We start from the raw sequence: 25,262 nt of genomic DNA on the forward strand, positions 1-25,262 counted from the left end.
ATGTGTGTGTATGTGTTTGTCTCTCTCTCTCTCTCTCTCTTTCTCTCTCTCTCTCTCTCTCTCTCTCTCCCTCCCTTCCTCTCTCTAAAATCAATAAAAACATGTCCTTAGGTGAGGATTTAAACAAACAAACAAAAAATGGGTTGTTTTTTGAAGAATTGCACTTCTCTGAGCTGTGAGCTAAATTAACTTTTTATTTTTACAGAATATCATTTTTACTTGAAACAATGACTGACAAACTATGGTTATTCAGACTTGGGTATTTAGCAGACATTTTATAAAAAATGAACAAAGTCACCCTAACCAGTTTGGCTCAGTGGATAGAGCGTCAGCTGGGGATTCAAGGGTCCCAGGTTCGATTCTGGTCAAGGGCATGTACCTGGGTTGTGGGCTCAGTCCAACATGCATGAGGCAACCAATCAATGATTCCCTCTCATCATTGATGTTTCTATCTCTCTCTTCCTCTCCTTTCCTCTCTGAAATCAATAAAAATATATTTAAAAAAAAGAACAAAGTGAGCCTGTCACTTTATGAAAAAATGACTTTGCTGCCAATGACAAAATTCAAGCTTCGAATAAAAACAGAATATTTGAAAATATGTAATTATCACTATGATGAGCTTGACAATTTCCTATTACTTTTCCTAAGAGTCTTCTGATGGTAATTATAGCAGTGAGTTTTTAATAGTATAACACAAAAGTTGTCAACACTTCAAAGATATGCATAACCCAGTGACAACTATTTTCCAAATGATCAATGTATGACATTGTAAAATCATGCATGGGTAAAAGATCCATTCAAAATACAAAAAAATCCAATGAATCTTAATGTGACCAAGAATAAACACAAAAATACTGACTTAAGTACTTTCTGAAATGAAGTTAAGTTTTGGTGTAATATCAAAAAAGAATACTCACAATTACCTGTAAAAGTTTTAAAATACGCAATTCCTTCTTCAACTAGCTGTGTGAAACTGGATTGTTTTCCATATGCCTCAACTATATTGCAATAGACTGATATAGAAGCAGATGTGAGAATGCGCTATCTTCTATTAAATCAAGCAGCTACTCTTCTAATGTTTTTGAAAATATAGTTTTAAAAAATTGTTACTTACGTTAACATGCAATGGTAACTACAATTAAAAAAAAATATTATACTAAGTGAAATAAGCCAGTCAATGAAAGAAAAATACCACATGATCTCACTCATTTATGGATAATAAAGAACATTATAAACTGATGAACAAAAAGATAGATACAGAGACAGTAAAGCAACAAACAGACTTTCAAATCTGTATCATTGTATTTTTCACTGCCAAGTACTTAAGAGTAAATATAAAAATGTCAGTTTCACTTAAGAAAGTCTTTGATGAAGCAGCAAAAAAACCAAACAAAAAAAACCCCTTGAATGTTGAATTTGTATATTTTTAATATTCTGTGGAATAAAATGGAGAATCTGCATATAATACACTTTTGCTGCACACAAAAAACTCTGGTTGTGCTCTGGCCAGGTGCTCAGTTGGTTGGAGCATCGTTCCATATACCAAAAGGTTGCTGGATGATTCCCAGTCAGGGTTACATACCTACGTTGTAGGTTCAATCCCTGGTTGGGGGAAGTACAGGAGGGTCAAAATTGATGGTTCTCTCTCACATCAATATGTGTGTGTATGTGTTTGTCTCTCTCTCTCTCTCTCTCTTTCTCTCTCTCTCTCTCTCTCTCTCCCTCCCTTCCTCTCTCTAAAATCAATAAAAACATGTCCTTAGGTGAGGATTTAAACAAACAAACAAAAAATGGGTTGTTTTTTGAAGAATTGCACTTCTCTGAGCTGTGAGCTAAATTAACTTTTTATTTTTACAGAATATCATTTTTACTTGAAACAATGACTGACAAACTATGGTTATTCAGACTTGGGTATTTAGCAGACATTTTATAAAAAATGAACAAAGTCACCCTAACCAGTTTGGCTCAGTGGATAGAGCGTCAGCTGGGGATTCAAGGGTCCCAGGTTCGATTCTGGTCAAGGGCATGTACCTGGGTTGTGGGCTCAGTCCAACATGCATGAGGCAACCAATCAATGATTCCCTCTCATCATTGATGTTTCTATCTCTCTCTTCCTCTCCTTTCCTCTCTGAAATCAATAAAAATATATTTAAAAAAAAGAACAAAGTGAGCCTGTCACTTTATGAAAAAATGACTTTGCTGCCAATGACAAAATTCAAGCTTCGAATAAAAACAGAATATTTGAAAATATGTAATTATCACTATGATGAGCTTGACAATTTCCTATTACTTTTCCTAAGAGTCTTCTGATGGTAATTATAGCAGTGAGTTTTTAATAGTATAACACAAAAGTTGTCAACACTTCAAAGATATGCATAACCCAGTGACAACTATTTTCCAAATGATCAATGTATGACATTGTAAAATCATGCATGGGTAAAAGATCCATTCAAAATACAAAAAAATCCAATGAATCTTAATGTGACCAAGAATAAACACAAAAATACTGACTTAAGTACTTTCTGAAATGAAGTTAAGTTTTGGTGTAATATCAAAAAAGAATACTCACAATTACCTGTAAAAGTTTTAAAATACGCAATTCCTTCTTCAACTAGCTGTGTGAAACTGGATTGTTTTCCATATGCCTCAACTATATTGCAATAGACTGATATAGAAGCAGATGTGAGAATGCGCTATCTTCTATTAAATCAAGCAGCTACTCTTCTAATGTTTTTGAAAATATAGTTTTAAAAAATTGTTACTTACGTTAACATGCAATGGTAACTACAATTAAAAAAAAATATTATACTAAGTGAAATAAGCCATTCTATGAAAGAAAAATACCACATGATCTCACTCATTTATGGATAATAAAGAACATTATAAACTGATGAACAAAAAGATAGATACAGAGACAGTAAAGCAACAAACAGACTTTCAAATTACAGGGGGAAAGTTAGGGAGAGGTGGGGGAGATAAGAAATCAAACGAAGGACTTGTATGCATGCATATAAGCATAAACAATGGACGCAAAACTCTGGGGGGTGAGGGCATGTATGGGTGTGGGGTGGGGGGGTAATGATAAGATATGTACACATATAATACCTCAATAAAAAAAATCCTATCTAATAAAAGAGTAATATGCAAATTGACCATACCTTTGCTACACCGCCAATCAGGAGCGAGTATGCAAATTAACCCAACCAAGATGGCTGCAGCCACAGAGTGAGCAGGAGGCTTCGGTTTCCCCAGCAATGGAGGAAGCCAAGTTTCCCACACACCCTGGCCGGCCCAGGCCTGCACTCAAGGCTACAAAGTTTCAATTATAGAAGATAAAAAAATCCCAACAAAAATGGCGACAACCACGGAGCTGGAGAGAGCAGGAGGCTTGAGTTGCCCCCCCCCACCCCTGTGCGATGGAGGAAACCAAGCTCCCGCAGCCCTGGCCTTTGCTCAAGGCTACAAAGTTTCAATTATAGAAGATAAAAAAATCCCAACAAAAATGGCGGCAGCCACGGAACTGGAGAGAGCAGGAGGCTTGAGTTGCCCCAGGTGATGGAGGAAGCCAAGCTCCTGCAGCCCTGGCCTTCGCTCAAAGCTACAAAGTTTCAATTATAGAAGATAAATAAATCCCAACAAAAATGGCTGCGGCCACGGAGCGAGCAGGTTTGGCTCCGCTCAAGGCTACAGTTTCAATTATAGAAGATAAATAAATCCCAGATCCCAGGGCCTCCGCTTGGGTCGCCGGGGGGTGTGGCCAGCCTGCAAACCACCACAGGCCCCTCGCCCAGGCCACCCCATGCCCCAAGGGAACCCCCACCCTGATCCGGGACACCCTTTAGGGCAAATCAGCTGGCCACCACCTGTGCACCAGGCCTCTATCCTATCTAATAAAAGAATAACATGCAAATTGACCATCACTCCAATACACAAGATGGCTGCCCGCATGTAGTCAAAGATGACTGCCCTCATGTGGACACAAGATGGCCGCCACAAGATGACCAGCAGGGGAGGACAGTTGGGAGGGACCAGGTCTGCAATGGAGGACAGTTGTGGGTGATCAGGCCAGCAGGGCAGGGCAGTTGGGAGGGACCAGGCCTGCAAGGGAGGGCAGTTGGGGGTGAGCGGGCCTGCAGGGAAGGGCAGTTGCGAGGGGACCCAGGCCTGCAGGGGAGAACAGTTGGGGGGACCAGGCCTGCAGGGGCGGGCAGTTGTGTGTGTATATAAATCAATCAAAATTATACCTATATTTTTTGTCAGATCAGCAAAAATATAATACATTTCTTGGTGTGCTACAGAATTAGTAATTAACTTATGTGTGCCATGAAATGAAAAAGGTTGAAAATCATTGATAGAAAGAAAAATTGCTAAGGACAGAACCTGGGTCTATAATATTTATTTACTTATTTATTTATAAAATACCGTATTTTCCAGTGTATAAGACGACCTTTTAACCCAGGAAAATCTTCTCAAAAGTCGGGGGTCTTATACGCCGGAAAATACGATAACCCACCCATCATTTGGCAATAACTCACTTTAATTCTAAATTGTAAATACCGTATTTTCCAGCGTATAAGACCCCCGACTTTTGAGAAGATTTTCCTGGGTTAAAAGGTAGTCTTATATGCCGGAAAATACGGTATATTTTTATTGATTTCAGAGAGGAAGGGAGAGGGAGAGAGAGATAGAAACATCAATGAGAGAATCATTGATCGGCTGCCTCCTACAGGCCCTCTACTGGGGACCGAGCTCACAACCCAGGCATGTGCCCTTGATCGGAATCGAACCCGGGACCCTTCAGTCCCCAGGCTGGTGCTCTGTCCACTGAGTCAAACCAGCTAGGGCTATAATATTTAAGAAGGAGGTAGCAAAAGAGGTATCCATTAATGAACCAGACTCCATTTTAGGATCATTGCCTATATCCCACGTTTCATACATTTAGGGACAACAATATAGCACTACGAATAACTTTCTTTTCTTAAAGTCTTTTTTATTATTATTTTTTTGGTTAATCCTTACTCAAGGATATTTTTCCATTGATTTTCTTTTTTAGGGAGAGTGGAAAAGAGAGGGAAAGACAGAGAGAAACATCGATGTGAGAGAAACACATCAATTGGTTGCCTCCTGCATGAGCCCTGACCACGGCCTGGGCCAGGAAGGAGCTTGCAGCCAAGGTATGTGCCCTTGACCGGAATCGAACCCTTTGGTCTATGGCTGCCTCTCTACGCACTGAGCAAAACTGGCTAGGGCACAGAATAATGTTTTTAAAAAACTTAATATATCTGAAATATTAAGACTTATTAGGTCAGTAATTCATACCACTCTAAGCATATAATTATCTCAAAATACATTATGCCTAAATTCCTAGAAAATTCTTATAATAAAGTATACAGTGAAGACACTCACTGGCTTGCCAGCATGTCTGGCAGTTCCCACGATGACAAGGTTCTTCACATCTATGAAGGCCACAACGGAGTTTCCTCCCACAAATCAAAGGACATTTGTGCTCCTTATCCTAGGAAGAGGATTATATTTGTTTACAAAATTATCTCTATTTTTTTTTTCATAAACAAGAAGATTAATAATAATAATCCTATATAATGAGAGAGGAATATGCTAATTATCCGTTACGCCTTGAGACGTAATGACCAATTGCATAACGACCAGATCATGAATCTGCAGGAGGGTGGAGCAGCGAACTACAAGTGGGCAGCAAAAAACTACAGGAGGGGGCAGGGCAGCAAGGTGTGATGGAGGGAGGGGGCAGGGGGAGCTACAGGATGGCGGGGCAGTGGGCGGAGAACTACAGGAGGGCAGCAGAGCTACTGGTGCACAGATTTGTGCGCAGGCCTACTAGTCCTATCTAATAAAAGAGTAAATGCAAATTGACCGTCACACCAAGACAGAAGATAACCACCCCCATATGGTCAAAGATGGCTGCCCCCATGTGGACACAAGATGGCCGCCACAAGACGGCCTGCAGGGGAGGGCAGTTGTGGGAAGTTAGGGGTGACCAGGCCAGCAGAAAAGGGTAGTTGGGGGTAACCAGGCTGGTGGAGGAGGGCAGTTGGGGGAGACCAGGCCAGCAAGGGAGGGAAGTTGTGGGGGACCCAGGCCAGCAAGGGAGGGCAGTTGGAGGGGGGACCCAGGCCTGCAGGGAGGGCAGTTGGGGGGACCAGGCCTGCAGGGGAGGGCAGCTGTGTGGGGGAACCAGGCCTGCAGGGGAGGGCAGTTGTGGGCGATCAGACAAACAGGGAGAGCAGTTAGGGGTAACCAGGCTGGCAGAGGGCAGTTGGGGGAGACTAGGTCAGCAGGGGAGAGCAGTTGTGGGGGACCAGGCCTGCAGGGGAGGGTAGTTGGGGGAACCAGGCCTTCAGGGGAGGGCAGTTGGGGGGGGGGGACCAGGCCTGCAGGGGAGGGCAGTTGTGGGCAATCAGGCCAGCAGGGAGGGCAGTTAGGGGTGACCGGGCCAGCAGGGGAGGGCAGTTGGGGGGAACCAGGCCTGCAGGGGAGGGCTGTTATGGGGGGGACCAAGCCTGCAGGGGAGGGCAGTTGAGGGGGACCAGGCCTGCAGGGGAGGATAGTTGGTGGATACCCAGGCCTGCAGGGGAAGGCAGTTGGGGAGGACCAGGCCTGCAGGCAGGAGGGCAGTTAGGGGTGACTGGGCCAGCAGAGGAGGGCAGTTGGGGAAGACCAGGCAAGCAGGAGAGGGCAGTTGGGGGGGACCAGGCCTGCAGGGGAGGGCTGTTATGGGGGGACCAAGCCTGCAGGAGGGGGCAGTTGGTGGGATCAGGCCTGCAGGGGAGGATAGTTGGGGGGATACCCAGGCCTGCAGGGGAAGGCAGTTGGGAGCCAGCAGTCCTGGATTGTGAGAGGGCTGTCCGACCGCCCGTTTAGGCCCGATCCCCGGGCCTAAACAGGTGGTCGGACATCCCTCAAAGGGTCCCAGATTGGAGAGGGTGCAGGCTGGGCTGATGGACACCCCCCTCCCCGTGCACGAATTTCATGCACCAGGCCTCTAGTCTATATATATAAAAGCCTAAGCGACCATCGCTACAACACACACTGACCACCAGGGGGAAGATGCTCAACGCAAGAGCTTCCCCCTGGTGGTCAGTGAGCTCCTGTTGTCCGCCCCCCTCCCCTTTCCCAGACCCTGATTGGGACTGGGTGAGATGGGCCCTTGATTGGCAGCCAGGCCAAGGGACTCCACCCATGCATAAATTCATGCACCAGGCCTCTAGTAATAATAATAAAAGCTCTCCATATTTATGGATGAAATGATGTCTGAGTTTAGCTTCAAAATAATCAGGGGAGGTGGAGTTAGTGGAGATGTGGATGAAACAAGATTACTCATGAGCTGATTACCACTAAAGTTGGATACTGGGTATATGGGACTAGTCTCTCTGCTTTTGTGTATGTTAGAAATTTTCAATAACAAGAAGTCTTTAAGTCTTTAAACACTAGCTTATAAATAAGTCTTGATATACTGTACAAATTTATTACTCTTCACTATGTCAATAAAATTTAAAACAATTATGTATTTTTTATATATACACACATACACATATATGTGTAAGTGTGTACATGTGCATTACCTTGCTACTGGTACTGTGCTATCTGACTGCCAGAAGTGCTTTCTTTAGTTCCACAGAAGTGAATATTACAGATAACTAAAACTTGCTCTTTCAACAATGCCACACACATTTTACCTACTACAGGAAACCTGAAGCCCAAGTTACTAAGCACATGCCAGTCTGTGTGCTGGGATAACACACAATCTCCTGTGGAGAACTGCTCATCCAGCAGTCCTGAGCTCTGGGGCCTGAGGCCTCTGTCTTTCGTCTTTTTCTTCCTCCATGTTGCCACTGACTGACATTTTAACCTGACTGAGGTCAGCTTGATTGGGCAGCTCTCTGACTCCTGCTCAGGGGGCCCCTTCCAGTGATTTGGGCTGCATTCCAGATGGCTGAGGCTTCCAGAAGCCCAGCTCCTGAAAGAATGCAATCTGATTGTGACTAATGATGGGTCCACTTACCACACAGCATATCTCATTACATTTATGCCGTCCACACAACCGTTTCTTGTTACACCTCTTGTCGCATATAAATGTAGCATCTGCTGTGGACAATTAAAAAGAAAAACAAAGCAAAGGCTATAACAAATATCTGAGTGACTGCAAAAATACAAATGTAATAATAAAAATAAGCACCGGCCGGTGTGGCTATTTTAAAATAATTATGTAAATAAGTGGTTAAAATGTTAATAGTGAAAATGCATATTAATATAAGATACAATTTTTCACTTGCCAGATTGTCAAAAAATAGAAAACAGAAAGACCAATATACAGTATGTGTGAAGGTATGGAAAAAAGGCACACATATTTAGTGATGAGAGTATAAACTTTTGGAGTACAAATGTAACTATTAAAAATTTAAGTAGTGCCCTAGCCAGTTTGACTCAGTGGATAGAGCCAAGGACTGAGTCAAGATTGAAGGATCCTGGTTTTGATTCCAGTCAAGGGCACATACCTTGGTTGCAAGCTTGATCCCTGGCCCTGGTCAGGGTGCATGTGGGAGGCAACCAATTGATGTGTCTCTCTCACATGGCTGTTTCTCTCTCTGTCTCTCCCCCTCCCACTCTCTATAAAAGAAAAAAAAATTAAGTGGTAATTTCATTTTAAGAAATTCTTCCTACAGATATACTTTCAAAAAAGGTAGGACACTAAGAGCCCAAGTAATAACAACAAAATACATAAATTAGACTTCATCAATATTAAAAGCTTTTGTGTATCAAGGAACACTTTCAAGAAAGTGAAAATATTTTCCCATTTGACTACCATATTTTCTCCTAAAAGATTTTAGTGGCTATGCTTATGGGACAGATTAAAATTGCCATGATCTAAAGAGGAAGGATTTATGACCTCTTCTTATATTAAATGACTAAACAGAAAGAAGAAGAAAAAAAAAAGCAACCCACACACAATGGGAGAAAATATTTGCAAATCATGTTTCATAAGGACCTAGGATCCAAAATATATAAAGAACTCTTACAACTCAACAACAACACAATTTGAAATGGGTAAAGGATTTGAACAGACTCTTTTCCAAAGATACACAAATGGCCAAGTACATGAAAAAAGTTCAACATCATTAGTCATTAGGGAAATGAACATCAAAACCACAACATAGCACTTCGTACCCACTTAGGACAGATATAATCTACCTAATAAAAGAGTAAGATGCTAATTGACCATACCTTTGTGACACCCACCAGTCAATCAGGAGTGAGTATGCATATTAACCCAACAAAGATGGCAGGTTAATTTGCATACACAGGTGCTGAGTGGCTGGGGTGGGGTGGGCCTCTGGGCAGTGTGGGAAGGCAGAAAGGCGGCTCTGGGCCGGAGCGGAAAGGCGGCTCCAGCCAGAGCGAAGGCGCTGCCAGCAGCCAGGGGAAGAAAGGCCCATTCTTGCACGAATCTTCGTGCATTGGGCCTCTAGTAATAGTAATAAAAAAACAACAACATAGAAAATAACAAGTATTAGAGAGAAATTGGAACCCTCACTGTTGGTGAGAATGTAAAATGGTATAGCTGCTGGCTGAGGCCCTGGTACCATGTATCTAATATCCTATCAAGTCTTAAGGGGATCAGACATTGGAGTCTGTGTGTAAAAAAGTTTGCTTCATTAGTCCTGGCTGATGTGGCGCAGTTGTTTGGGTATCATTCCACACACTGAAAGGTTGCTGGTAAGATTCCTGGTCAGGGCCCATGCCTGGGTTGCGGGCTCAATCTCGATAGAGGGTGTGTGCAGGAGGCAGCTGATTGATGTTTTGCTCTCATACTGACGTTTCTCTCTCTCCCTCTCCCTTCCTCTCTCTCTAAATATCAATAAAAAAATCTTGTTAAAAAAGCTTGTTTCATTAGATATTAGTTACCTTCACTTCTCTTCAATATTTTATTATGAAAGTTTTCAAACATATAAAAAAGATTGAACAATTTTACAGTAAACATGTAAAATTTACTCATTGTCCACTACCTAGATTCTACCATTAGTTATTTTTCCACATATCTATTTTCTACCCACCCATCAATTTATTTTTTAATGCATTTTAAAGTAAGTTGCAGATATGATCACACTTTCCCTAAAATTTTCACACTTCACTAATTAGAATTCAATTTGTTTCCTCCTTTTCTTATGAGGTAAAATTTACATACAATGAAATGCACAAATGTTAATTGTACCTTCGCTGAATTTTGACAAATACATTTACCCCAGAAAGTTTCCTCATGCCCCTTCCCAGTCATACCTTCACTTTTGAGACTGGTACATGGAAGCTCCTATGGAAAAAGAAAAAGTAACTACTTTAAGAATAAATGAAACAAAACAACTATTGTATAATGCTAAATGTAACATGTCTATCCCAAATGTGCTGTACTTCTCTGGCAATTTATTCACCAACTTCACTATCTCGAGCAAGATTAGCCCAGTTCCTATATTAATATGCTTTACTTACAACAAGGCCCCAGGTTTACTAATATTTCATGCAAATATAATTGTAACAATCTTTGTGGTCTGGCCTCCAAATGCACAGCAGATTAGGTATTATAAATCTAAATGGAAAGAAGGGCTGCTAAAGGTAGGCAAAGCAAAGAGAAATAACTGCCTATTAAGGGTACATATAGACAAAAAAATTAAAAATTGAAAATATGTAACAATCTGGTGTCATTTAATGCAGGGGCAAACAACTCTACACACTTAAGAGCATTACTGACAACCTAGCTGGACTGTAGCAAAGTGGGATTAGAGTACACCTTGGCATTCAAAGTTTTATTACTGTGGTTTGCATTGTGTGAATGGCCCCAAAGATCTATCACATGTAATTTTGTGGAAGCATGATCCAGAATAACATGAGGCTGGTACGTGGGGAACAAGTCAGTCATTTGGGGTAGAGTGAACCTGGCTGGCTGTCCAACAACTACATTTGTATTTGGCTTTGATGACATTTACAGGTTGCATTGTACTCAGAAATAAGCAAAATGATAAAAACATTAGTTCTTAGTGAAAATGACCCTGGAAATAAAAAAGGGCAGCCACTAGAGTTGATAACAGAAGAGGTCAAAGAAATTGAAGCTTTTGGCCAGAAGATGTTTTAGATAAATTGATGAGTTGGCTAGGTTTGATGATACCAAAAAATTCCTACATGCTCTCTAGAGATATAAAGCAAAGGTGACTCATGAAATGGCCTGAGTGAGTTTTCCAGTTAAGGCTAATCCTGGACTGTACAGGGGAAATGACATGCTAGAGTGGTATCTATCTAGGGAAAGGCAGAGCTCCCATAAATCTCTATAATAAATATGAATTACTAATAAAAACTTAAATACAGTATTCTTTGTAAAGAGGCAGTAATATATGCCATATATTTCTCAAAGACTCCCACTAAAGTGATTAAAACAACCTTTGAAGCTTTAATAAATGTTTTATTTATCTAGAAAACTTACTTCCATGGAAAAGGTCATTCCATTACAAAAGACATTTCATGAAAAATCTACATTCATGAAAAATCTGGCTGTACAATGAGGTGATGATTATCAGTATTTCGAAGAGATTTTTTTTTTTTTACTTTGTCAAAGGGTTGAACAGAATTCATATATTGAATGAACTTGTGAACTTATATAGCAATTTTACAATAAGACTTTTATTTGCAAAAATTTACACATAGCTTTTTAAGAATACTCTTACTGCCATGGGGTCCACTATTAGAGGGAGTGAGGACACAGAGTGAATGAGAAGCAAAAAAAGGTGAGTGAAAAAAGGATTACTAGGAAGAAAGAAGCAAATCGACAGTAACCATTTTGAGCTCATGCGTACCAACATGCTTGTGATTCTTTGTCACAAAGAGCACCTCTGGACATTACTAAATTTGTGATTACTAAATCATGGCATCTGTCTTCCAGTTGTATTTACAAAGCATAAAGTGGCCTTGTACCTGACATTCAAAACTCCTTTCTGCCCCTTGTATTCTGTGATTTCTTTTAGGAAAAACAAGCAAACAAAAAACCCATAATGCTCACATAACTTTTGCATGTAAACTGTGGTTTTACATTTTTTATTTTATTCTGAAGCTTAACTATTAATGCATCTCCCAATTATGGATTATATCCTCAGAATCATTTGTAAGTCAGCTGATACCCAGACCTTGGGCTGTATTTAAGAAATAGAACCAACTGCTCAGAATTCTGTCTGCACCCCAGCCTGTGCTCTGCTGGGACAAGGTTGGCATGCATTGAAATGACTAGCAGTAGGCCAGAGAGCAGGATAGTTCAATATTCAGTTTGTTCCTCAAGTTGATTACCCAAAGACTTCCACAGGAAGGCTTCCTGCCTCTTCTGGTACAGACAGAGGAATGGGCACTAAGGCCTCATTTCAAAATGGTAAGACACCCTTTTTATAACACAAAGTCCAATTCAAACTGCCCAGCGTAGAAAGTAGACACACTGACTAAACTTGTCAATTTATAAAACAGTTGTATAGTGAGAACTGTTACCTTAAGAGAGGTCTGACTTTCGTCATTGGCTTCTGGGAGGTAATATTGAAGCCCTTGCAATATCATGCCTGATAGGAGTGCCACTGTTTGTCTGGGGCCTTGGTTCACAAGTAACTTGGGTTCTAGTCTAATAATATGACTTAGGGTCAGGATGGCCACACTGGATAGTCTTAGGGTAGGAGATGACCACACCGTAGAGACTGATGTGATTTAGGGTGCAGGCTTTGGGCCACACAATATCAGTAGACCTCTGGAAGGACTGGAGACTGAGATCAGCTACAATGGCAGTCAATCATGCTTACACAATGGAGCTTCAATAAAAACTGGGGGAGCTTCCCTGATTGGCAATACTCCACTGTACACACTGATGCTGAAAAAGTAACAATGTTCCAACTCCATGGGGAGAGGACAACTAGAAGCTTCACATTTGGTACTTTCTCCGACTCTGCCCTACATGCCTCTTCCTTTGGGTGATGGTAATCTGTATCCTTTCCCTGTGAAATACTGTAACAATGACTATAACAGCTTTCACTGAATTCTGAGAGACCTTCTAGTGAATTATCAAACCTTGAGGGTGGTCATATGGACCGTTCTAATTCAGCAGTTGTCTAAACTCTTGCAGTGGGTGTCAGAAGTGAGGGCAATCTTGTGGACTATGTTCCCTCTAACTTCTTAGTTAATCCTTTGCAACAGTGCTATTGTTGTTCTCTTCCAACATCTAGCATTATCACACTTGATTTGCTGAGCTGTACTTGCCTTATCCCCTTGACTGGCCTTTGAGCTTTTATTGCCAATCCCTTCTCCACCCCAGATATCTATCCTACAACCATAGTAGGTGTCATTATACACTGGCTAGACTAAATGAATCATACGTAGTATGACAAGAGTAAAACTGAGATTATTTTGATTGACCTCCTCTTCCATAATCACCAATTTAAAAGGCATTGGTGACAAAACCTTTAGCATTTTTTAGGATTTACCTTTGTTTTGAAAGAGCATCTGCAGGAAATAACTGATGTGCGAGAGCATGGTCCACAGTCTCCTTCATGGCAGAGCTTTTCACAGGTATGAATGAAATCTTTAATAAAAATGAAAAGAGCTAAGAATGAAAATTGCAACTACTCATTGCAGATTCCCAAACTCATTAGCCACATTGGTCTTCTACCTCTGTTCCCTACAACTCCAGAATCAGAGTTGAGAGAAGAAGGATATCATCAATGCTTTTCCCCTTATTTTCCCTTTATCCAGGAGGCTGAGCCTTTTCCAGCAAGGACAGAGTCCAGCAGTAGTCACTGGAATATGCTTTGGATTGCATGGTGCTTTGCCTAAGTAAAAGAACAGATCTGTTTTGTCCCATGTAGCTCAGTTGGTTGAGCATTATCCCATGTACTGAGAGGTCTTCAGTTTGATTCCTGGTCAGGGCATATGCCCGAGCTGTGGGTTCGACCCCCAGCAGGAGCAGTGCAGGGAGGCAGCCGATCAATGTTTCTCTCTCATCAATGTCTCTCTCTCATTTCTTCTCTCTAAAAATCAATAAAAACATTTTCAAAAAGAAAGAACAAATCTATCTCTTTCCTTATTTAGACCCCAAGTCTCCAGGTTACATTTGAATCTCCTTAAAATTGTAGCCATGGATTATGTTATTATAAGTGTTCCTGACTGGAAATCATCCGAGAATAAAAAATGATAAGAAGCCATGATCTATAATCTCATAGACTCGAGCTCTGTGAACATCTGGTGATAGATGGCATGCCATTCATTCAGTTAAGCAAGGTTTAGGACAATTCCTGTCTCAAGGACCCCTCAGGGATCACCCACAGTCTCTTCAGTTTAATTGCATCTTTGATTCTAATGTCTATTTCCCAAAGGTAGCATATAGATGGATCTTGTTTTTGTTTAATTGTTTAATCCATTCACATTGTTATTATTAATATTTGGATTTACACCTGCCATTTCACTTACAGTTCTTTTTAAATTTTTTAAAAAAATATTTTTTTATTGATTTCAGAGAGGAAGGGAGAGGGAGAGATAGAAACAACGAGATCAAACTATAGCAGAAAGGATGGGGAGGGTTGGGAGTGGGGTAAGAGATTAACCGAAGGACTTGTATGCATGCATATAAGCATAACCAATGGATGCAAGACACTGGGAGGAGGGTGAGGGCATGTGCCAGGGGGTAGGGGAGGCTAGGGGAGGGTCAATTGGGAAAAAAAAAGGAGACATATGTACTACTATTTATAATACTTTAAACAATAAAAAAAAGAAAAAAGTATGAAGAATAAAAAGAAGAAAAAAGAAAACGATGAGAATCACTGATTGGCTGCCTCCTGCACGCCACACACTGGGTATGAAGCCAGCAACCCAGGCATGTCCTTTGACTGGGAATTAAACTGTGACCTACTGGTTCATAGGTCAATGCTTAGCCACTGAGCCATACTGCCGGGCAAGAGTTACTTTCTTAATGGTTTTTTTAGGGCTTACCATATATACCTTAGCAGAATCTACTTCAGATTTAAATAATTAACCTAATTCCAGTGAGATATAGGAGGCTTATTTCTATATAGTAACTATATTCCCTCTTCTCCTCTTTTGTTGTATTGTTATACATCGGACAGCTATATGTTATAAACCCAATAATATATTGTTTTAACTATTACTTTATATATGTTATAGTCTATTAAAGAAGTTGAGAAAAGAGAACAGTATATATTTATAGTTTTTTATATTTGTCTTATTTACCATTCCTGGTGTCCTTCATTTGTTCCTGTGAATATGAGCTAACCTGTGGTATCATTTCCTTACTTCAAAACAACATTGATCCCACCCACCTCCTTTGTCTGTTATTATCAGATATATTTCTACAAATAATCCAGTTACATACATATTATTTTATACAATTGCTTTTTAAATAAGTTGAGAAAAGAACATGTATTTATACTGTCTTTTTTTATTATGATGTAATACTTTTACTCTTTTTCTCATATGGATTTGAATTTACATCTGGGTTTACTTGCTTTCAGCTTAAAGAAATTCCTTTAGTATTATTTATTGTAAAATAGCAACAAATTCTCCACTTTTATCTTTATTTTTGAAAGGCAGTCTTGCTGGATATAAGATTCTTAGTTGCCAGGTCTTTTTCTTTCAGCACTTTAAATAGGTCATCCCACTACTTTCTGGTTGTGATGTAGTGTTCCCCATTGTTTCTGATGAGAAGTCTGCGGTTAATCTCACAGGGGTCCCCTTGAGTGATTTTTCTCTTGCTACTTTAAAGATTTTCTCCTTGTCTTATGCTTTAAGCATTCTTACTATGTCTCTGTGTGGAGCTCTTTAAATTTACCCTATTAGAGTTTGTTGGGCTTGTTGGCTATACAGATTAATGTTTTTCAATAAACCTGGAAAATTTTCAGCCATTATTTCTAAGAATACTTTTCTGCTCTTTTCTCATCTCTTGGTATTCCCATTATATACTGTACTAAAGGCCCAGTGCACGAAATTCGTGCCAGGGGCTCAGCCCTTGCAGCCACGGTGGCTTGTCTCGGCCCTTGTAGCCCTGGCTTCACCCGGAAGGTCGTTTAGCTGTCTGGTCTAATTAGCATATTATGCTTTTATTATTATAGAAGACTAGAGGCTCGATGCACAAAATTCATGCAAGAGTAGGCCTTCCTTCCACCAGCTGCCAACACCGCTTCCCTCTGGCACCCGAGACCCAGGCTTCCCTCTGGCCCCAGCTTCATCTGGAAGGACGTCCGGAATCACATCCGGAACGATGTCCAGTCTAATCGCATATTGCACTTTTTATTATTATAGATATGTTGGTGTGCTTAAAGGTGTCCCACATTTCTCTGAGGCATGTTCATTTTTCTTCATTCTATTTTCTCTCTGTTCTTTGGATTATACAATCTCTATCAATCTTTACATTCATTCATCCTTTCTTCTGCCACGTCAACAATACTGTTGAGCCCCTTTAATTAAATTTTCATCTTAAGTATTGAACTTCTCAACTCCAAATTTTCCATTTGGTTCTACTTTATAATTTCCATTTCAATTGATATTCTCTATTTGATGAGACACTATCTTTATACCTTCCTTTACCTCTTTAAGCATGGTTTCCTTTAGTTCCTTGAACATACCTTGGTTTTTGTTAAATCTGACATAGGTCACTCTCACAGATCACAGAAACTTTCTGTTGCCTATGTTTTTTTCCATTTCTTTGCATACTTCATAAATTTTTGCTGGAAGTCAGACATTTTGTGGCAACTCTGGATACTACTTTCTCTCTCTCTCTCCACTGTATTTTTGTTGTTTGCTTATCTGTTTTGTGACTTGTCTAGGCTACTTTAGTGAAGTTTATTTCCCCTCTGGTATGATGTCCTTGGTGTCACTCTTTGGATGGCAGAGCCTGGGAAGACAATGGTTTTAGTAGAGCTCTATGACTATCTCTTTCCCTGATCGCTCAGTTACGCTGTCTGCCTCATTCGGTACGACCCTCACACTTGAGACCCCACTAATTGCTGACTGGTTGCTCTATTGTTTTCAAAAATGCCTTGAGGCATAAAATTGCTCAGGGTCTGATCCAAGGAAATTTGGGCAGGGGTAGTCTTTGAGGCAAGTCTATGAAGTTTGTTTGACCCCAGAAAGGCTCCTCTTAGCCATCTCCTTTTTTTTTTTTTTTTTTTTTTATGGTGAACTAGCTGGCCTATAGTTTAGCTTGTTACTCTTAATTAAGAGGAGTTACTGTTTTCTAAAGGACCTTAGCCCTGAACTTTCCCCCACACTCCGTTTCAGTTCCTTTGGGGAACACTTTGGAGCTTGCTTTCTTATGGACTGCCTCTTCCCCTGGGAGTGTAAGCCACTACTTTGGGTGCCAGATGGGATAGTAGTCTCTGGTTTTCTTTGCTTAATTCTCTTAATGTGAAACCTCTGCCCTGCAAGTGAGCCAGGGTGAGGGTGACTGGGGCCCAGCATTCTCACGTATTGTGATTAGGCTAGAACATTCGACTCATGGGTAAAGCTGAATGAAGCCCCCAACTTCTCAGCTGTGCTTACCCTAATTTTAGCCTCTTTAACCTGGAGTTAGAGGGGATGAGAAATGCGGTAGTCTGCTCCACCCAGTAAAACACCCTTGATTGTGAGCTGAGGGCAGAGGAAGCCCTGCCTTCTTGAGCACACCCATCCTGAATGAAGCTTTGTTAAGTGCTGAGCTGGAGGTGGGGGAAAGGAAGAAGGAAGTGGGTTGTGACTCAAATGACACAGATTCTTGCTGTTCTGAGTTTTAGTAGATTTTCTTCAATAAATATTTCTTAATTGATGTATGCCTGTACAACAATTTTCAGAGATTTTAAATGGTTGTGTGGTGTGTTTTTTTAAGGTTGTGCCAGCTTTGCTTGTTTTACTGGGGGTGGGTCCAAGTAGCTGCTCATGCTACCATCCTGATAGCAGAACTCCACTTAGTCTCTTGTAATAAAGCTAAATGTCTAGACTGGAAATTTCCTACGGTGAGATACTAAAAGACTTAAACAAGCTTTCTATAGATATGCCAGATCTGAATACACTTGATTTTGAGCTTCCCAATCCAACTCAACCAAGTTCCTTAAAAGTTTGGCATAGTGAGCCCTAACTGATTTGGCTCAGTGGATAGAGCGTCGGCCTGCGGACTGAAGGGTCCCAGGTTCGATTCCGGTCAAGGGCATGTACCTTTGCTGCAGGCACATCCCCAGTAGGAGGTGTGCAGGAGGCAGCTGATCGATGTTTCTCTCTCATTGATGTTTCTAACTCTCTCCCTCTCCCTTCCTTTCTGTAACAAGTCAATAAAAAAATATATTAAAAAAAAAAGTTTGCCATGATTAGAGTGATTATCCTTGAATCCCTTGACCAGGTCAGTTCATACTAATAGTTACTATCCTTCTTTTGCTCAAGTCCCTTTGCATTACTCATTTAATATTTCCTCTTTCTCTCATTGCCAACAAGGTATCTTAGCCTCTGCGTAGAATTTCTGGTGATTATACATGAAATTCTTACAAAACTGACTCATGTGCTTTCTGAGAAGGGAAGATCTTTACCATCCTTGATTTAAAAATCATTTGATCTCCATCTCTATCTCATAGGGCTTATCTGAAGATACGTAGACAAGGAAAACCAACAGACGTAGGTTCCTGCTGGTACATGGAAGAAGTGTCCTCCCCCACCCCCTCCCTCCATAAAGAAGTTGCCAGGTCATTGCAAAACTGTACACATATATTTCCTAAAGACTGCCTCAGAAAGTCTCAGTTAGAAACTTAGACTAGTACTTTATAGCTAATTCCAAAAAGTCTTTTCTGGTTTCTATATCCAAGTAATCAGAAGCCACAGGTCAGAAGAAAGGTAGAGCCACTAAAGGTAGGATAATCATTGACAAGAAAAACAACAAGAAGTTTTAACAAAAGATAAAACAATTCAAACTGCTCATTGGTATGGGAAACTAGCCTGAGAAACCTCAGCAGTCCCTGAGGGCATCACTGTATTCAGCATAATACAGTAACTGAGGTTCAGAAAAATGACGACTCTGGGTCAATAATGGGAAATACATTTTCTTTGGTTACCTCTGTTTAAAGAAAGAAGATAATTTTAGAAAAATGTCCATCTAAAATTATGCTCAGAAGGTATTATCCTCAGCTAAATGGAAAACTTCGCTATAAAGAATGACATTTGAGTGGTCTAAATGGCTAATGCTTTAGTGTATTTAGAATTTTAGTTAAGATATGAAAATGCTTTTAAAAATTGGACCCTGGATTAGTATATCTGGAGTTCATAGTAGTGTAAGCTACTAAGAAAAATTATCCTCGCGCTCCCTCCCCCCCATAGAATAGTATCTTATGACAAGTGATCCGAGTTAGCAATAAAATACCCAAATCAGAAAGATAAATCACTTGGGCAAATGTGAATTTTCTTAACTATATTTTGAGGAGGAAAGGATATGTGCCCATATAAATTTGATCCTAATATTTAGAAAAACCTCTGATATTATAACTAGAATTTAAAATGACTTTGCTTAAGTAGTCATTGCTGCCAAACATTTACATTCATATGTCGACTAGTTACCTGAGGAACCACAAGACAGAGGCTTGCCGCACACTTTTCCACATGTAGGGACAGGATCCATGCACGTTTTCCGACCACTACTTCCAAGTTCTAGCAATTGGCTGAGAGGAGTTTGCCCACAAGGGCAATAGCGTACCAGATGGGGGAGCCGTGGGCACGGCTGGCAGGGCTGAGGGTGGCACACTTGGGAACACATGTGGTTCCCACATTTCAAATCCCTGTTAAAAAACAACAACAGACTATTACACAATTGTTGCATAAAATACAGCTTTATTCTAACTGAGAAAAACATAAAAACCTTACTTGCCACATATCTTTAAACAGCCAAAATCCCCAAATCCATCAGACTTTCCCATGTCCGTTCCACATAACACATCTCGCGAGGTGTTGCCACAGTAGCATACTTTAGGACACAATTTCAAAAACATGAGATTAGTTACCCGTATGGGTTCTTAAAATATTCCAAATAATCTATAGGAAAACACAAAATACTATTCATTAGTGTTGATCAGACCTGATGCAGAAATGAATGTGGCTTATACAGCAGCTCTAAGTCCCACCTAAGAGCTTCATCATAGAAGGAAATAAAAAATCATGTGATACTCTTGTGCCTCTGTAGCATATCCTGAAAACAGTATTAAAGTGAAGCAAGTCTCTAAATTAAGGAACTAATATCTGGTCCATAAGGCCATAATGGAAAACCAAGAATTGTGAGTTGAGTTTGAAGTAATCATGTTTAAGTATTCACACGAAATAAAAATTTTCAATAATTTGAGACTTTCATTTGTTAGATAGGGAACCTAGTCTAACATCTATAGATTTTCCTGTGGGTTCAAGAAACAATGGATTCCTTTATTTCTTGGGGTCAGCAATGAATGCGTTATGTTTAAGGAGTTATGTTTCTGATGTATTAATAAGTAACAAAGTCTGATAAGAATTGTCATCAACTTACATAATTTTTCTAAGTATCACTTTAAGTTTGTAATGAAAATGTATCTCATTAAAATTAGTCTATGCAAGCTCTGTCGGCCTGCGGACTAAAGGGTCCCAGGTTTGATACCGGTCAAGGGCACATGCCTGGGTTGCAGGCTCAATCCCCAGTAGGGGATGTGCAGGAGGCAGCTGATCAATGATTCTCTCTCATCATTGATGTTTCTATCTCTCTCCCTCTCCCTTCTTTTCTAAAATTAATAAAAATATATTTTTAAAATCAGTTTATGCAAATATACCAAACCCTATATAATAAATGCAGACCAGAAGAGAATAGAAATTCTGCAGATCTAATGATGCTTTCCTTCTTTCTGAGTATACTTAGATATCTACTTGCACAAAAAAACCAACATCAGAATAAATATAACATTACAAAATCATAGCAAATCTTAAATTCATACATTTAGTAAAAAATAAAATAGAATGCTTCTAACAAAACATTAGAAATAATACTCATAAAAACTGTATTAAAACAAATTTATCTTTGTCCAGCCAGAATGGCTCAGTGGTTGAATGTCCACCTATGAACCAGGAGGTCACAGTTGGGATTCCTGATCAGGGCACATGTCTGGGTTGCAGGCTCAATCCCCAGTGGGGGATCTGCAAGAGGCAGCTGATCAATGATTCTCTCTCATCATTGATAAACACACTCTCTCTCTCTCATCCTTCCTCTCTGAAATCAATAAAAAATATATAAATAAAATAAAATCTATTGTCCAAAAAAAAATATCTATTGTCCAGCCCTGGCTGGTTAGAACATTGTTCCGACATGCCAAGGTTGCAGGTTTAATCCCCAGTCAAGGTGCATACAAGCATCAACCAATGAATGCATAAATAAGTGGAACTACAAATTGATGTTTCTCTCTCTCCCTTCCTCTCCCTCTCCCTAAAAAATAAAAAGTACAATTTATTGTTCAAATTCTATAAGACAATGACCTATACTGGTTTTATGAAACAAAAATAATGAAAACTATCTAAGCATTACCCGAACCAGTTTGGCTCGGTGGATAGAGCATCGGCCTGCGGACTGAAGGGTCCCAGGTTTGATTCCAGTCAAGGGCATGTACCTTGGTTGTGGGCACATCCCCAGTAGGGGGTGTGCAGGAGGCTGCTGATCGATGTTTCTCTCTCATTGATGTTTCTAACTCTCTATTCCTCTCCCTTCCTCTCTGTAAAAAATCAATAAAATATATTTTTTTAAAAACTAAGCATTAATATATATCTTTAGTTCTCTCTATCCAAGGTGCAAAAGCTAACAGTCTTTGTGACTACAGGTTTGAGACGAATCCATGTCATCAAGAAAACCATAAATAAGGCTCCAGAAAAGTACAAAAGTATTGCTGGATGGTGTTTTCACCACTTACCTTGGTTCAATATGATGCGGCAAGGCTGGCACGGACCCCCATGGCACAGCTCAGCGCAGTGGTGCTGACCACAATTCAAAACATTCTCACATGGGTTAGAACAGTGGACTGAGACAGCCTGCCCACAGCGAACTGTGTGCCTGTAAAGACAGTAGGTGTAAAGACAGCATTGGTCTAATGTTGGACATTAAGCTCCTGTTTGACAGCTAAACTAGTACCGAAGACCAAGCCCTTCCCCAAAAGCTACTAAACCTTTCTCTTGGTCCCGTTTCCCCCACTTTTTCTTTGTTTCCAATTACTCTGTCCTTCTCCGCTTGCTTCTTTTTCCTCCCTTGCTTTCCTTATTTCCCATTCTGCCTCTCTGTCCCCTATTTTCTGACCAATGAGGAACTGAAAGCTACTCCTAAGTTTTTGTTATATGCAACTTCTTCTGAGTTCCCATGAAGCAGCAGCAGGAGGGGAAAGGGCCTGGAGCTCCCACAGTAACTTACAGATGGCAGTAGGAAAGTTGGAGAGGTGTCACTAAATATACATTCTCAGAATGAGAATGGCATCTCCTGGGGCTTGGCACTCTGGCATTTTATGTAGCTATAAAATTTAAGAACATACTATATGTGACTTTGATTCAGGATGGGGAAATCATTCTGCCTTTGTTCTAATAAACATCCTGAGTTATCAGCTAGCAAAGGACTTGAAGCCAGGGCTTTCAGACAATTGTCTTCAGGTCTCTTTCCAGTTTAATGGTTTAGAACTTGGAGTCTATTCTCCTACATGCAAAGTTTTATTCTAACCCCTACTCCTATTTCAAGTACACATTTTGTTTTAAAAAGTCACTGTTATGGATTTAAGACGATCAGTTGCCAGTGCTCAGCATCATGGCTAACATCAACCCCTTGAGGAAAACATTACCATCTCTATGGTAAGAGAACAAGGCTCAATGAGACGAAGCAACTTGCCCAGGTCAACAACTAGGTTAGTGGCAGAGCCCAGATATGACCTAGTCTTTCTGACCCAGATCCCTTGTATGTGACTCTCAGGCAACACTGTTACCCTCCTAAGTTTAGTAAATATTAAACTTATGCTTATTAATGAAAATCTGCCTGATCCCATTTCAACAAGTGGTTCAAAAATGATTTTATGGTCTTCCTGGGCTTCAGAGACATTCCGTAGTTATCTGTGATCCTTGCAGGAGAAATTATATTGTAATGAAAAAATGAGAGGCTCTGGGGTCACTTATTATTTCATTCAACAATATTCACTGAAAACCTCCTAGATGCCAGGTACTGTGCTAGCCACAGGTAAATGGTTCCTGCCTTCTAAACCTAAAAAGGCCTGGGTTCAATTCTGGTTCTTTCACCCAGTAGAGAAGTTAAGAAAAATAAGTCCCTGTCACGTTGGCTTTTCTTAAAAAAAAAAAAAGCAAGAAAAAGTATTTTTATTGATTTCAGAGGGAAATGGAGAGGGAGAGATAGAAACATCAATGATGAAAGAGAATCATTAATCAGCCACTTCATGCACACCCCCTACTGAGGATCGAGCCTGAAACCTGGGCATGTGCCCTGACCAGGAATTGAACCATGACCTCCCAGTTCATAGGTCAATGCTCAATCACTGAGTCAAGCCAGCTGGGCTGTCACCTTGGCTTTTCAATAAGTAATCTCACTGTGCATAGAACTTCTTAATCATTTATAAGATTGCAAAACAGGATCGAGGCAGCAAAAAAAGCTACTCTATAGAGAAAAGTACTATTTATGCCTACATTTATTTACTAATGGTAGTAAATAAGTACTATTTACACATACCTACTAATTTTTATTTTAGAGATTCACACTGAAATCATCAATGAGGAAAAATAAGTCTTATTTAGAGTACAATTCTAACTTTACCTGGTTCGTCCACATTCACATGTTTTAGTCATAAAGGCGGGACAGGGTGGGCAAGGTCCAGGATGGCAGAGACTAAAAAAGAAAAACATGGATAAATAAATCATACATATAAACCAAATCTGAACAAAGCTGCCCCAGCTGGCTCCCATTGTAATATGGCAACAAATGCATCTACTCTGAAATGTTTTAGTATTTGTCTAAAGGTAATTAAATTTAAACAAAGACAACAACAATGTTTTTATATAAAAAGAATTGATAGCATTATCATCTTAGAATATTTAGCCAGAAAAGTAAAACCCAAGTCAAAATACTTGTTTTATTTGGGTCAGAGATGACATTTCCAAATATGGTCTTGGCCCACTTAGTGCAGTGTGCAGGGATAAAAATTGCTTGCCCTTCAGTTGAATGGCACGATGGCCAATGGAGTCTTTTAGAACCTGAGCAACATAATAGAGCTCAAATTTATTAAGTCCATGAGAAGTACAGACATTTTCTCATCAGCTAGTGAAATAATAACCAGACAATGGGCTAATGATGGTAACAGTTGACATGAAGGGGTGGCACGCTGTTAACACAGGGAGAAAACAAAGGGGAAAGGGACTCATGGAAAGAACTGGGCTTAGCAATATGTTACTGGTCAGAATTGGACCTCTGAATAGAATGCTTTTTATAGGAGCTATGACATAAAGAGACCAAAGCCCCGCCGGTATGGCCCAGTGGTAGAGCATTGACCCATGCACTAGATGGCTGGTTCAATTCCCAGACAGGGCACATGCCTGGATTTCGGACTTGAGTCCCAGAAGGGGGTATGCAAGGGGCATGCAAGGGGCAGCCAATTGATGTTGATGTTTCTATGTCTTCGATGTTTCTTTCTTTCTTTTTTTTTTTTTTTGGTTAATCCTCACCTGAGGATATTTTTCCATTGATTTTTAGAGAGTGGAAAGGAAAGGGAGAAACAGAGAGAAACATTAATGTGAGAGAGACACATTGATTGGTTGCCTCTTGCACGCACCCCGACCAGGGCCAGGGAACCTGCAACCGAGGTATATACCCTTGACCGGAATCAAACCCAGGACCCTTCAGTCCACAGGCCGACACTCTAGCTACTGAGCCAAACCTGCTAGGGCTGTCATCGATGTTTCTATCTCTCTCTTTCTCTCTCCCTTTCACTCTCTCTAAAAAATCAATAAAAACATATATGTAAAATAAAACAAAGAGGCCAAAGAAAAAATTTACAAAATGGAATTATGTAGTCAAATAAATACTGCCATCTTCAAAGCAGATAATCTGGTAAATTACACACCTGTTCAGAAATACAACTACTTAAAGTACAGTGGGAATTGCTATAATTTTTGTGCCTGGTCTTCCAAGGTGAGCCATTTTGACAGATAGAACC

At 40.3% G+C, this 25,262-nt stretch overlaps 1 protein-coding gene and 1 long non-coding RNA gene across 4 annotated transcripts in view; one reads left to right on the forward strand and one right to left on the reverse strand.

The window, feature by feature from the left end:
- The window catches only part of NFX1 (nuclear transcription factor, X-box binding 1), a 69,818-nt gene that overhangs the window by 26,893 nt on the left and 17,663 nt on the right, over window positions 1–25,262 (reverse strand). For 2 of the 3 annotated variants that reach the window (XM_079790282.1, XM_079790280.1), the window contains exons 6-13: window positions 23,867–23,938; window positions 21,981–22,120; window positions 19,930–20,029; window positions 19,627–19,844; window positions 13,530–13,627; window positions 10,312–10,342; window positions 8,039–8,121; window positions 5,407–5,515 (exon numbers count right to left, since the gene is read on the reverse strand). In XM_079790282.1, coding sequence (XP_079646408.1) covers window positions 5,407–5,515; window positions 8,039–8,121; window positions 10,312–10,342; window positions 13,530–13,627; window positions 19,627–19,844; window positions 19,930–20,029; window positions 21,981–22,120; window positions 23,867–23,938 — 851 coding nt within the window. The remainder of the gene's footprint in view (window positions 1–5,406; window positions 5,516–8,038; window positions 8,122–10,311; window positions 10,343–13,529; window positions 13,628–19,626; window positions 19,845–19,929; window positions 20,030–21,980; window positions 22,121–23,866; window positions 23,939–25,262) is intronic. The other variant, XM_079790281.1, reaches the window with a different exon arrangement.
- Window positions 5,522–7,070, forward strand: LOC307110840. Its single transcript, XR_013814503.1, has 3 exons — window positions 5,522–6,566; window positions 6,600–6,697; window positions 6,730–7,070. It is a non-coding gene; the product is annotated as an uncharacterized lncRNA (long non-coding RNA).

Source organism: Cnephaeus nilssonii (assembly GCF_951640355.1).
Source record: "Cnephaeus nilssonii genome assembly, chromosome: 14".
In the NCBI taxonomy this organism is placed as follows: domain Eukaryota; kingdom Metazoa; phylum Chordata; class Mammalia; order Chiroptera; family Vespertilionidae; genus Cnephaeus; species Cnephaeus nilssonii.